This window comes from Oncorhynchus tshawytscha, linkage group LG30, assembly GCF_018296145.1.
Source record: "Oncorhynchus tshawytscha isolate Ot180627B linkage group LG30, Otsh_v2.0, whole genome shotgun sequence".
Classification (NCBI taxonomy): Eukaryota; Metazoa; Chordata; class Actinopteri; order Salmoniformes; family Salmonidae; genus Oncorhynchus; species Oncorhynchus tshawytscha.
Genome location: NC_056458.1, coordinates 40044560 through 40059448, shown reverse-complemented (window position 1 = coordinate 40059448; position 14889 = coordinate 40044560). Strand labels below are relative to the sequence as shown.

General features: G+C 41.1%; 1 protein-coding gene and 1 long non-coding RNA gene across 6 annotated transcripts in view; one reads left to right on the top strand and one right to left on the bottom strand.

Moving 5' to 3' along the window:
- Nucleotides 1-7578, top strand: part of LOC112228317 (septin-8-A) — a 44299-nt gene extending 36721 nt beyond the window's left edge. For 2 of the 3 annotated variants that reach the window (XM_042308989.1, XM_024393527.2), the window contains exon 10: nucleotides 1383-2303. Coding sequence is in view for 2 of the 3 variants with exons in the window: in XM_024393527.2 (XP_024249295.1) it covers nucleotides 1383-1386 (4 nt within the window). In the remaining variant the exon portion in view is untranslated. Of the gene's footprint in view, nucleotides 1-1382; nucleotides 2304-7415 lie in introns of those variants that run through there. The other variant, XM_024393526.2, reaches the window with a different exon arrangement.
- On the bottom strand, nucleotides 4096-11732 carry LOC121841357. 3 transcript variants are annotated; one of them, XR_006080334.1, is made up of 6 exons: nucleotides 11649-11732; nucleotides 11119-11188; nucleotides 10066-10221; nucleotides 9768-9911; nucleotides 7398-7611; nucleotides 4096-6270 (listed from the first exon to the last, which is right to left on the bottom strand). It is a non-coding gene; the product is annotated as an uncharacterized LOC121841357 (long non-coding RNA). The 3 variants fall into 3 exon arrangements; XR_006080335.1 differs by having other exon boundaries at nucleotides 9768-9908; XR_006080336.1 differs by lacking the exons at nucleotides 11119-11188; nucleotides 11649-11732 and adding an exon at nucleotides 10534-10779.
- Nucleotides 11733-14889: the final 3157 nt, after the last annotated feature.

The window sequence follows — 14889 nt, the reverse complement described above, 5'->3', positions numbered from 1 at the left end:
TTTCAACTTGGCACTGTCATAGGATGCCACCTTTCCAACAAGTCAGTTTGTCAAATTTCTGGCCTGCTAGAGATGCACCGGTCATTTGTAAGGGCTGTTATTGTGAAGTGGAAACTTCTAGAAGGAACAGCGGCTCAGACGCGAGGTGGTAGGCCACACAAGCTCACAGAACAGGACCCCTGTTCTCGGTTGCAACACTGACTACCGAGTTCCAAACTGCCGCTGGAAGCAACATCAGCACAAGAACTGTTTGTTGGGAGCTTTGTGAGCAGTCGCACACACACAAGCCTAAGTTCACAATGCCCAATGTCAAGCATTGGCTGGAGTGGCGTAAAGCTCACCGCAATTAGACTCTAGAGCAGTGGAAACGCGTTCTCTGGAGTGATGAATCACGCTACCTGCCCCAATGCATAGTGCCAACTGTACAGTTTGGTGGAAGGGGAATAATGGTCTGGGGCTGTTGACCATGGTTCGGGCTAGGCCCCTTAGTTCCAGTAAAGGGAAATCTTAACGCTTCAGCATACAATGACATTCTAGATGATTCTGTTCGGGGAAGGCCTTTTCCTGTTTCAGCATCACAATGCCCCAGTGCACAGAGCAAGGTCCATACAGAAGTGGTTTGTCGAGATTGGTGTAGAAGAACTTGACTGGCCTGCACAGAGCCCTGACCTCAACTCCATCGAACACCTTTGGGATGAATTGGAAGGCCGACTGTGAGCCAGGACTAATCGCCCAACATCCGTGCCCGACCTCGCTAATGCTCTTGTGGCTGAATGGAAGCAAATCCCCACATCTAGGGGAAAACCTTCCTAGAACAGTGGAGGCTGTTATAGCAGCAAATGGCAGACCAACTCCATATTAATGCCCAAGATTTTGGAATGAGATGTTCGACAAGCAGGTGTCTGCATAATTTGGGCCATGTAGTGTATGTGCAATGGCAGTTATATTAGTGAAACAGTTGATCCATTTTGGGGTTAGTCTGACAGATTCTGTAGTTCCAGAGGTAGTGCTTGGATTGTTTTTAACTACATTATTGTAGGCCAAAGTAATGTTTAGTTGAGAAACCCCGTTTTTATGTTAGAACTTTACATTTACAGTGCCATAAAGTGTTTTTCTTCACAATGGGTTTGAAGGGCTCCCTCCCTTGACAGCTCTGAGAATTGCCACTTTCATTTATTCTGCTGTTAGTGAAGCTATGATTCTCTGAGGGACAATCCACTTATTTTCTCTATTCTTTCATTTCACTTTCATTATACTTTACCTTCATGAAGTCATACATTTTTCTGAAAGAATGTGGTATACATTTTCACTGCATGATTTCACTGCAGTGTTTTCATTCACTTTATTTTGTCATTGTCATTTCCTTTGCAATTTTCTTTCAGTTAATATACGGGCCCAAGCCAACCATGGATTTGTCTTCCATCATCATAGCGACGTCAACGTTTTAAATGTTTTTATACATTCCTTCATGACAATGTACACATGGACCAAAGATGCTGATGGGACAGGATATGAAGAGATTGAGCGAGAGAGCTGACTCGCTGAAAGTGGCCATTCCCTTCTAGGATCATTCATATTATGATTTGTCTTTTTTTTTTTTTTAATACATTTTGTTCAGTTTTTCTTTTTCTTGTTTGTGACTTACTGATCTGTTTTGCTCACCATCACTGGTTTTGTGACTGAAGGCACAACAAATCATGGACTTTCAACATGCAATGCTTTTTGGTACTGACATGTATTACCTTGTTCTCCCATGTTGTCAGTTAATGTAATGTTAATGGCTAAGCATTTACTGGTAGACACTACCAGGTGGACTCAACTCACCACCAGCCATACACCAGTGTTCTGCTATCTGACGTGAGACAGTGGCCATACACCAGTGTTCTGCTATCTGACGTTAGACAGTGGCCATACACCAGTGTTCTGCTATCTGACGTTAGACAGTGGCCATACACCAGTGTTCTGCTAGCTGACGTTAGACAGTGGCCATACACCAGTGTTCTGCTATCTGACGTGAGACAGTGGCCATACACCAGTGTTCTGCTATCTGACGTTAGACAGTGGCCATACACCAGTGTTCCGCTATCTACGTTAGACAGTGGCCATACACCAGTGTTCCGCTATCTGACGTTAGACAGTGGCCATACACCAGTGTTCTGCTATCTGACGTTAGACAGTGGCCATACACCAGTGTTCCGCTATCTGACGTTAGACAGTGGCCATACACCAGTGTTCTGCTATCTGACGTTAGACAGTGGCCATACACCAGTGTTCTGCTATCTGACGTTAGACAGTGGCCATACACCACCTATCTGACGTTGTTACACCAGTGTTGCTATCTGGCGTTAGACAGTGGCCATACACCACTATCAGTGTTCCAGTGTTCTATCTGACGTTAGACAGTGGCCATACACCAGTGTTCTGCTATCTGACGTTAGACAGTGGCCATACACCAGTGTTCTGCTATCTGACGTTAGACAGTGGCCATACACCAGTGTTCTGCTATCTGACGTTAGACAGTGGCCTTACACCAGTGTTCTGCTATCTGACGTTAGACAGTGGCCATACACCAGTGTTCTGCTATCTGACGTTAGACAGTGGCCATACACCAGTGTTCTGCTATCTGACGTTAGACAGTGGCCATACACCAGTGTTCTGCTATCTGACGTTAGACAGTGGCCATACACCAGTGTTCTGCTATCTGACGTTAGACAGTGGCCATACACCAGTGTTCTGCTATCTGACGTTAGACAGTGGCCATACACCAGTGTTCTGCTATCTGACGTTAGACAGTGGCCATACACCAGTGGCTATCACGTTAGACAGTGGCCACCAGTGTTCTGCTATCTGACGTTAGACAGTGGCCATACACCAGTGTTCCGCTATCTGGCGTTAGACAGTGGCCATACACCAGTGTTCCGCTATCTGACGTTAGACAGTGGCCATACACCAGTGTTCTGCTATCTGACGTTAGACAGTGGCCATACACCAGTGTTCCCTATCTGGCGTGAGACAGTGGCCATACACCAGTGTTCTGCTATCTGACGTTAGACAGTGGCCATACACCAGTGTTCTGCTATCTGACGTTAGACAGTGGCCATACACCAGTGTTCTGCTATCTGGCGTTAGACAGTGGCCTTACACCAGTGTTCTGCTATCTGGCGTGAGACAGTGGCCATACACCAGTGTTCTGCTATCTGACGTTAGACAGTGGCCATACACCAGTGTTCTGCTATCTGACGTTAGACAGTGGCCATACACCAGTGTTCCTCTATCTGATGTTAGACAGTGGCCATACACCAGTGTTCCTCTATCTGATGTTAGACAGTGGCCATACACCAGTGTTCCGCTATCTGACGTTAGACAGTGGCCATACACCAGTGTTCCTCTATCTGACGTTAGACAGTGGCCATACACCAGTGTTCCGCTATCTGACGTTAGACAGTGGCCATACACCAGTGTTCTGCTATCTGACGTTAGACAGTGGCCATACACCAGTGTTCCGCTATCCAGACAGTGGCCATACACCAGTGTTCCGCTATCTGACGTTAGACAGTGGCCATACACCAGTGTTCTGCTATCTGACGTTAGACAGTGGCCATACACCAGTGTTCTGCTATCTGACGTTAGACAGTGGCCTTACACCAGTGTTCTGCTATCTGCGTTAGACAGTGGCCATACACCAGTGTTCTGCTATCTGACGTTAGACAGTGGCCATACACCAGTGTTCCGCTATCTGACGTTAGACAGTGGCCATACACCAGTGTTCCGCTATCTGACGTTAGACAGTGGCCATACACCAGTGTTCGCTATCTGGCGTTCAGTGGCCATACACCAGTGTTCCGCTATCTGACGTTAGACAGTGGCCATACACCAGTGTTCCGCTATCTGACGTTAGACAGTGGCCTTACACCAGTGTTCCGCTATCTGACGTGAGACAGTGGCCCAGTGTTCCGCTATCTGACGTTAGACAGTGGCCATACACCGGTGTTCTGCTATCTGGCGTGAGACAGTGGCCATACACCAGTGTTCTGCTATCTGACGTTAGACAGTGGCCTTACACCGGTGTTCTGCTATCTGACGTTGAGACAGTGGCCATACACCAGTGTTCTGCTATCTGACGTTAGACAGTGGCCATACACCAGTGTTCCTCTATCTGATGTTAGACAGTGGCCATACACCAGTGTTCCTCTATCTGACATTAGACAGTGGCCATACACCAGTGTTCCTCTATCTGATGTTAGACAGTGGCCATACACCTTATAGAGTGGGGTCTGAATTCTGTGCCAAACTAGACCAGACCTTAGTCATGAATAGTAATAACAAAACTGATAAGTACAATACCTGTATATTTATATTTTTGCAAACACGTATATGTAGGTACCATCGAGTAAACTAGTCCTAAAATATACAATAAATACTGGTGCTGTTTTATATTCATCCAGAAACATGTATGTGAATATTTTGAGCTTACTTGGCTTTATTAAAATGTATATGATGAAGCACATAATGCTGTATGTTTGATGTACCATAAGCCATTGATGTGAGAAGACAGTTTACACTACCCATATGCAAAGCAGCGTCTAATAGAGGCCAAGACTTGCAGTAGAAATGTTTACATCGAAAGGCTAAAAGAAAGATGTACTCACTTTTTATTGGAAATAAATGCAAGCCCTCGCCTTGGATGTGTCCCTATCCCATGATTCATTTGATTGTTGAGAGAGATGACAGATGTTATTTTTGCATACCTGCTCAATACCCCCTTTGAGAAGTTGTTCAGTAGGTAAGTTTAGGCCAATAGAAATGGAGAGCTCATGGTATCCATGCAGTAAGGAGTAGCCCTCTGCTTTTAACCTTTCCTTTTGGGAAATGGGCCATGACCAATGGTTGAAAGAGGATGTTGCTCTACACCACCACATGCTGACCTCTGCAGTGGGTTAGCCCTCAGCTGCTGGGTGAGGTTCGTGCTGTGCCAGTGTCATCCAGACAGTTACAGCTCACTGATGACCCTGTCGTACTCCTCCCAGCTAACCTCAAAGCACTTCCCTATTTAAGGTTTCATTTAACCACTTCATTTGAAAAATATTATTTGTTAGGCCTTTATGAGCAATGTCAATTTCATCCGAAGGCTTTTGTTGGCATAACTCCATGTCATTTGCTTTAAGCTACTGCCTTTTCAAATCACAAGTTGTATTATGATGGGATGAAAGATGTGCTTTGTACATGTCTTATTGGATTTGGGAGGGGGGACATTTATTTACTGGATTGTAAGAGGTTTGAGCAGGAAGTCTATTTTCTCCTGAGGGCAAATTCAAAAACATGATTACAAAACTCAACCCAAAGTAGAACAGAGCTCTGTCATCCATTTACCAACATGACCAATTGAAATGGCAGACTATATTGCATAATCATGGAATTCAGTTATTTTGCCAGTTTGGAAAAATAAGGTGGAAAGGGATGATGGCTTATGGATCATTTTCATTAACAAGTGTGATCATGAAATGTAATGTTTCTCTGTTATAGTTTCATTCTGGGGACAAAAGAGTAACATTGCTGCTTTATCAGAAACGACCGAAGAGATCGTCACACAATTTGGAAAACCTAAACATCAATGACAATGTATTTGACAGCATTACAATACTCCACTGTATCCCAAACCTAAGCTCAATGCTAGTGGTAAATAAAGAAGCACGTGTTAACACTTCCTCACATTGCTCCTGAGATGTGACCACCTTTAAATGAATAATAAAACGTCTTTGCAGCACATTGTCACTTGTAAATAAAGCATTTTGTAAAAGTAGTTACTGAATAACTTGGAGGTCAACAGAACAAACATGTTTTAGTACAAGGAAGTAAAAACTAAAAAATCTTGTATATAAAAAGCTCTAAATAGGTAAGGAAGAGGCAGTTCCACGTTCATGATAAAGTATTCTATGTCCTCAATCGCAAAATATAAACACAATCCCCCACACATGCACTCAGACCTGTTCATCAGTCCAACAGGATACTGGCTCACATTCTGGTGGGCCTCATGGGGAACCCCGCTGACCTCCAGAGCCAACACGTCATTGTATAGGCACCCAAAACCATCGTAGAACTTGTGTCTCCCGGTCTGCCTGAGTCCCAGTCTCCCTGCAGGCCCCCCTCATCATCCTGGTGCTGCTTGGTCATGTTAAAATATGTACACTTCTGTGGCTGGCAGGGAGAACTCCAGGCTGGTGAAGTACTGTGTTATTTGTCAACCATCTCCTTGCAGTGGATGCTCTGAATCTGGTGCAGAAAAACAAACATCACAAGAGATTTTGTCAAATGAAAACACATGACAGATGTAGTTAATTGTGTGTGGGTTCCCATGTTTTAAACTCAACTGTAAAAAATAACATATATTGATAGACATACAGTATGAACCAACCAGGAACATAGACAGACCTGTCTTATTGATAAAGTGAGAACTGAATATATATACACACACACACTCAGTACCAGTCAAAGGTTTGGACACACCTCATTCAAGGGCTTTTCTTTATTTTTACTATATTCTACATTGTAGAATAATAGTGAAGACATCAACTATGAAATAACACATATGGAATAATGTAGTAACCAAGAAAGTGTTAAATAAAAGAAACAAACATTTATTTGGGCTGCAATCTGAGGCTGGAAACTAATGAACTGATCCTCTGCAGCAGAGGTAACTCTCAGTCTTCATTTCCTGTGGTGGTCCTCATGAGAGCCAGTTTCATCACAGTGCTTGATGGTTTTTGCGACTGCACTTGAAACAACATTTTCCAGATTGACTGACCTGCATGTCTTAAAGTAATGATGGACTGTCGTTTCTCTTTGCTTATTTGAGCTGTTCTTGACATAATATGGAGTTGGTCTTTTACCAAATATGTCTATCTTCTGTATACCACCCCTACCTTGTCACAACAACTGATTGGCTAAAACACATTAAGGAAAGAAATTCCAGATATTAACTTTTAATAAGGCCTTCCCGGTGACTACCTCATGAAGCTGGTTGAGAGAATGCCAAGAGTGTACACAGCTGTTATCAAGGCAAAGGGTGGCTACTTTGAATAATCTCATATATTTTTATTTGTTTAACACTTTCTTGGTTACTGTGTTATTTCATAGTATTGATGTCTTCACTATTATTCTACAATGTAGAAAATAGTAAAAAATAAATAAAACACTGGAATGAGTAGGTGTGGCTGAAACATTTGACTGGTACTGTATAAATACTACCTCTAACATACTTTCCTAATATTAACTTACATGAGCACCAACTTGGTCAAATAATTACACAGCAAACACTAAAGCACAACACCAAACATACAAGCGTTTTGAACAGTGTGAGGGGTGGCGATAGCGGCAAAGAGAGGCGTTGCGTGTCTTACCTGTGTTTTCCTCAGCAGATCGGTGAAGACGGAGAACCAGTCTGGGGTGAGTCTCTCCAACTCCAAGGTAATGATGGCCAAGGCCAGTGTGGAGCCTTTGAAATGCGACAGCTGGTGGCAGGCCATACAGTGCTGCACCTGCCTGGTCCACAATGCCACCTGGAAGCAAGGCCTCTTCTGAGTCTCAGGACCCATGGTGGGAAGGTGGGGATGTCTAGAGATCAACAGGGCATGGAACCGCAATCATACAGAAAAATGGAGACCAAAATTACTACATATCCACCCACTGTTTAATTCATTCAATCATCACCAATTCATATCGATCATGGACAATTTCCCACTTCTTCCCTTTACCAGCCATTCCCATATTACATTGCAATCTTAGTAACCCCCCCCAAATGTGTTAAGGTGGAAAGTATGCGCCAATATCCCTATAGATAGTACCCATTGTGATTTGAAAGACAATGGAGACATGACTACACCAAATCACATTTTATTGGTTGCATACACTTTATTTAAGTTCAATGCAAGGTACATTTTCAGGGGAATGTAATTGTGAAATACTTATTGTTGGAAAGTATTTATTTGAAAAGTATTAAGAGGAAATTTATTTGTATTTTACTAGAATTTTTTTTATGTATCATGTTTCTTTTTTTAAATTCTACAATACTTTTTGTATTTTGTAATAATATTACCTATTGTGAGCTAGGACAATATGGAATAGTTCTTATGGATTACACTATAATCTACACACAACTAACTGGTGTTCATCAACCTCTGAAATATTTTAGTATTCAGCACAATGTTATGTTGTTATAATTTGAGGACATTTTTCCTTTGGCCCTGGTTTGAAACAACACTAAACACTAATTCACACAGACAGAATTCTATTCCAGAGTGTTTTGGCCAATGGTTGTGGTTTGTGAAGAGAACATTGCAGAGACGTCTTACATTAAAACAAAGAAAGATTTATGATGGAAATAACTATTACTAAAATATTAAATATGTCTGGTAGTGCGATTAGTATTTAACACTTATTTGACTTCCAGTTTGTAGAGTGGTATAAAGTATGGATCTTTCCAAGAAGTCAAACTCCAGTGTGCCAAATCTGAAAATATGCAGCATGGAATTTAACTACACTAAATGTGCATACCTGACCGCATGGTAATATTCCAGTTCATCTAGGCCAGTGGTATTCGAAGTCTGGGTTGTGACCCCAGGGGGAACTGCAGTGGGGTTGCCAAAATTATGATATATATATTTTTGGAACAAAAAATGAAGAGTACAGATTATTGTATGGGACAATATACAAATGTTTTTGAGAAAGATAATTAGAAAAATGCTATTTCATTTAGTAAATATATTTATTGGTTTCTTTTCATTTTGATAAGAGATGAAAATGTAATGAATTAAAGGTTATTGGTTTGTTACGGTTTTCTTCCGTCGAAAGAGAGTCGGACCAAAATGCAGCGTGGTTAATACGATACATCTTTAATGAAGATGAAACACGATAATACAAAAACAAGAAACGGGATGTGAAAACCTATACAGCCTATCTGGTGACAATAAACACAGAGACAGGAACAATCACCCACAAAACACTCAAAGAATATGGCTGCCTAAATATGGTTCCCAATCAGAGACAACGAGAATCACCTGCCTCTGATTGAGAACCGCCTCAGGCAACCATAGATTATGCTAGAGAACCCCACTAAGCCACAATCCCAAAACCTACGAAAAACCCCCATACAAAAACACAACACAAAATAAACCCATGTCACACCCTGGCCTGACCAAATAAATAAAGAAAACACAAAATACTAAGACCAGGGCGTGACATGGTTGATGTAAAAATCGGAATATACCGATATAAGGTCGTGCCATTAGATTTGGGGTGGGTTTGCAAGTAATCCTTATAGAAAAAAAATGGGGTCCCTAGTATTTCTGGCTGAAAAAAAAAAATGGGGTTCCCGCTGAAAAAGTTTGAATACCACTGATCTAGGTTATGCGTTTTGTTAAGATTGTACTTGGGAGTGGGTTAGACAAATTCTATATCAAATGGCTCTCCCTTTGTTAGCAACCAGGGTTCTACTTTACAGTCAGATAAGTGCCTTGGCCTGATCTATGATCTACAGAGCACTCAATCCCCATGTTTTAGACGACAGCTTTCCAATGGTGTCAAGTGTGGACAGAGACATATCACAGGGGGGCACAAGTCAAATCAATACACAATTTATAGGACCAATTCTCCAAGAGGGGGAGAAGTTAACAATGGACATCTTTGACGAGATGAAGTGTGTGTGTCCCTTGTGCTTTTCTACTGCTGTGTGAGCCCGTCAAAGCATCGAGGACGTTTTAACAGCTACTTACCATGCAAAGGAAGTCGATTGGTGTCGTGGCATACAGGTCCCAGTTCAGCTCATCTAGTATAAAACTCTCCATGCAAAGAATCTCAGCTATTGAAAAGTTGCATCCGCTCTGCACAACAAGGTCCTTGAATGACCCAATCACCTGCTTCAACAGACAGCAACAAGGAAGCCAATAAATGTATTGTATTAAACAAACATTGTTGTTTTTTGATCAATTATAAGAAAGAATACACTTGTTCTGTGTTTACTGTTAAATTATGTTTTGATGTTAAATTTACAAGAGATTAAAAAAATCCCACCTCATCCTCCTTGTAGATTCTAATCTTAAAGACTGGTACTTTACAAGCGCCTCTCCCTGACCAGTGCACCCTCCAATAAAGCCATCAAAACGTTGCTTCTGGAAAGCTCCTGGGTTCTTCAATGTGACCTTGGTGCTGGCCAGGCTTCTCCACCACCTGAGAGGGACACACTGTTTAGTGTTACAGGCCATGACATTTACAATGAGATTATGATATGCATCACAGAGTAGCTAAACACAATTGAAGATTTCAAAAAAATCATAGGCTACATTGAACATCCACGTCATAAACACTTTGTCACAAAACCCTGTCTGAAATGTATTAGGTTACAATGTCCAATCAAAAATAGCACTAATATTTGTTTTCTTCCTCGCAAAAGGTTAATCTTGTCCCACGTTGGAAATTTCAAATTTGGATAGAGTGAATACACAATTCTAAACACCTGATTTCTGAACAGAATATACCCACTGAATGGATTGTGGATAAGGTGCGAAGTGATTTGTCAACAGTGTAGCTACAAGCTCATAAAGCGCTCCATTGATGGATTGAATACAGGAAATCAAGAAACACGCGTTATATTTTTGTAAACAATTGCACGCAATTTTCTGCTTTTTTTGGCGCGCGGTGTACAAAAACATTGCACATTTTTAAAGTAATGTACTCTAAGTTCTGCGCAAAGCTACTTTGGCTTATTATGCACAAAACAGAACACACAACATGGGTTGGATAGTGAGCAGCTGGTCGCAGCTACAGCCAATTATTGCATGCTGAGCTCTTTCTACCTACTTCTTCCGTTCGAAATGCAGGTATGTTTCTCTTTGACAACAGGCGTATTTATGTTCAAGTTTTAATCTTCCATGTTTACCATAGCAAAATGATTAAATCAAACAAGATGGAATGTTGTCAGTAAAATATTGTAGGATAGCTCACACTTAATTCCATGCAGTCTTATACTGACAAACACAAAAAAAACCAGCATATAAACACGGGAAAAAATTAAATATAAATAAAGCCACCACAATAAGAGAACCCAAATTCAGCCCCTATGCCTACCTTTTCGTCATGTCAGGGGTCAAAGATACGAGAACAGTCATAAAACGTCGAACCTCCACCGAAAATGGACCTACAAAATGTACTGTAATAAGTATCAAATAATATTATTTGAGCTACTTTTTTATGTGCATAAAATCAAGTTATTATTATGAATATTGTTTTCAAACTGAAACCTAATCAAGTTGTTTTCCTTCAGCACTCTCTTGAGTACAGAAAATTGGGACATTACATTACAAAGGGGCCTACAGTGGGCAGTAAGCTATGCTTACCTGTTCTGGTTGTTCTCCCTCAACCACTATTCTGAAACCATTTTGTATTATTTCGATTCACAGGAATACAACACAAAACAACTGCTTAGGCTTAGATGTAAGCATAGAAAGGTTGAGTGTTAGGCTACTGCATAGGATGGAAATCATTTGACCATTTTACAGACATGGCATAGATCAGTGATACCACAAAACAAGTAGGTCTAAAACCACTTTTGCAGTAATGCTGACAGTGCATATTTCCTATCAATAACATGGCATTACATGACAGTCAGTACTTTCGGTGAGTAGGTCTTCTTCCCACGCTCATCTCTGGATATCTGCAACAAAACACACACAGCCGACACTGATAAGTTGCAGTAGTTGAGGTCAGGCTTGAATTTGATAAGACAATATATACACTACCGCTCAAAAGTTTGGGGTCACTTAGAAATGTCCTTGTTTTCCATGAAAACATACATGAAATTAGTTGCAAAATGAATAGGAAATGTAGTCAAGATGTTGACAAGGTTATAAGTAATGATTTTTTAAACTTTGCTTTCGTCAAAGTATCTCCATATGCAGCAATTACAGCCTTGCAGACCTTTGGCATTCTAGTTGTCAATTTGTTGAAGTAATCCGAAGAGATTTCACCCCATGCTTCCTGAAGCACCTCCCACAAATTGGATTGGCTTGATGGGCACTTCTTACATACCATTACGGTCAAGCTGCTCCCACAACAGCTCAATAGGGTTGAGATCTGGTGACTGTGCTGGCCACTCCATTATAGACAGAATACCAGCTGACTGCTTCTTCCCTAAATAGTTCTTGCATATTTTGGAGCTGTGCTTTGGGTCATTGTCCTGTTGTAGGAGGAAATTGGCTCCAATTAAGTGCCTTCCACAGGGTATGGCATGGCATTGCAAAATGGAGTGATAGCCTTCCTTAGCCTTCTTCAAGATCCCTTTTACCCTGTACAAATCTCCCACTTTACCACCACCAAAGCATCCCAAGACCGTCACATTGCCTCCACCATGATTGACAGATGGCGTCATGCACTCCTCCAGCATCTTTTAAATTTTTCCTGCTTCTCACGAATGTTCTTCTTTGTGATCTGAACACCTCAAACTTAGATTCGTCTGTCAATAACACTTTCATCCAATCTTCCTCTGTCCAGTGTCTGTGTTCTTTTGCCCATCTTAAAAGTACATTTTTATTGGCCAGTCTGAGATATGGCTTTTTCTTTGCAACTCTGCCTAGAAGGCCAGCCTCCCGGAGTCGCCTCTTCACTATTGATGTTGAGACCGGTGTTTTGCGGGTACTATTTAATAAAGCTGCCAGATGAAGACTTGTGAGGCTTCTGTTTCTCAAACTAGACACTCTAATGTACTTGTCCTCTTGCTCATTTGTGCACCGGGGCCCCCCACTCCTCTTTCCATTTTGGTTAGGGACAGTTTGCACTGTTCTGTGAAGGGAGTAGCACACAGAGTTGTACAAGATCTTCAGTTTCTTGGCAACTTCTCACATGGTATAGCCTTCATTTCTCAGAACAAGAATAGACTGAAGAGTTTCAGAAGAAAGTCCTTTGTTTCTGGCCATTTTGAGCCTGTAATCGAACCCGCTGAAGATGCGCAGCTAGTCTGAAAAAAGGCCAGTTTTATTGCTTCTTTAATTAGCACAACAGTTTTCAGCTGTGCTAACATAATTGCAAAAGTGTTTTCTAATGATCAATTATCCTTTTAAAATGATAAACTTGGATTAGCTAACACAATGTGCCATTGGAACACAGGAGTGATGATTGCTGATAATGGGCCTCTGTACATCTATGTAGATATTCCATTAAACAAATCAGCCGTTTCCAGCTACAATAGTCATTTACAACTTTAATAATGTCTACACTAGCGGTCGACCGATTTATGATTTTTCAACGCCGATACCGATTATTGGAGGACCAAAAAAGCAGATTCCGATTAATTGGACAATTTGTTTTTTTTGTTTATTTGTAATAATGACAATTACAACAATACTGAATTATCACTTATTTTAACTTAATATAATACATCAATAAAATCAATTTAGCCTCAAATAAATAATGAAACATGTTCAATTTGGTTTAAATAATGCAAAAACAAAGTGTTGGAGAAGAAAGTAAAAGTGCAATATGTGCCATGTAAGAAAGCTAATGTTTAAGTTTCTTGCTCAGAACATGAGAACATATGAAAGCTGGTGGTTCCTTTTAACATGAGTCTTCAATATTCCCAGGTAAGAAGTTTTAGGATGTAGTTATTATAGGACTATTTCCCTCTATACCATTTGCATTTCATTAACCTATGACTATTGGATGTTCTTATAGGCACTTTAGTATTGCCAGTGTAACAGTATAGCTTCCGAACCTCTGGGCTCGAACCAGGAACACAACGACAACAGCCACCCTCGAAGCAGCGTTACCCATGCAGAGCAAGGGGAACAACTACTCCAAGTCTCAGAGCGAGTGACGTTTGAAATGCTATTAGCACGCATCCCGCTAACTAGTTAGCCATTTCAAATCGGTTACACCAGCCTAATCTCGGGAGTTGATATGCTTGAAGTCACAAACTGCGCAATGTTTGACTCACAACGAAGAGCTGCTGGCAAAACGCACAAAATTGCTGTTTGAATGAATGGTTACGAGCCTGCTGCTGCAGACCACCACTCAGTCAGATACTTGTATGCTTGTATGCTCAGTCAGATTATATGCAACGCAGGACACGCTAGATAAACTAGTAATATCATCAACCATGTGTAGTTAACTAGTGATTATGATTGATTGTTTTTTATAAGATAAGTTTAATGCTAGCTAGCAACTTACCTTGGCTTACTGCATTTGCGTAACAGGCGCAAATTGTGGACTGCAATGAGAGGCAGGTGGTTAGAGCGTTGGACTAGCTAACTGTAAGGTTGCAAGATTGGATCCCCCGAGCTGACAAGGTGAAAATCTATCGTTCTGCCCCTGAACGAGGCAGTTAACCCACCGTTCCTAGGCCGTCATTGAAAATAAGAATGTGTTCTTAACCGGCTTGCCTAGTTAAATAAAGATTAAATAAAGGTGTAAAAAAATATATGTTTTTTTAAATGGCCAAATCGGTTTCCGATTGTTATGAAAACTTGAAATCGGCCCTAATTAATCGGCCATTCCGAATCTGAATCTGTTCCTTCTCGCAGCAAAACGTCACAATTTATTTTCTGTTGATTAACAATTATTTTATTAGACAGACAAGATTGTCTCAGTCACATTCAAAAGGATAAACACTGTTTATGTTCCTTTTACGCCTTCGCTCTGATAAAAACAGTAAAATATGAAGTGTTTGTGTTGAGCATCACATGACTGTAATCAAAGAAATGTAGGCCTAGATACTATGATCTCAGAAAGGTTCCCCATTTGACAGGTCAGAGCTCCTATGTTGGTAACAGGTCTGACTGATGGCTCCAAAATAATTTACTCACAGGCTGGTAAGTATTTACAATGCCTCCCCCAGGGCCCATACAC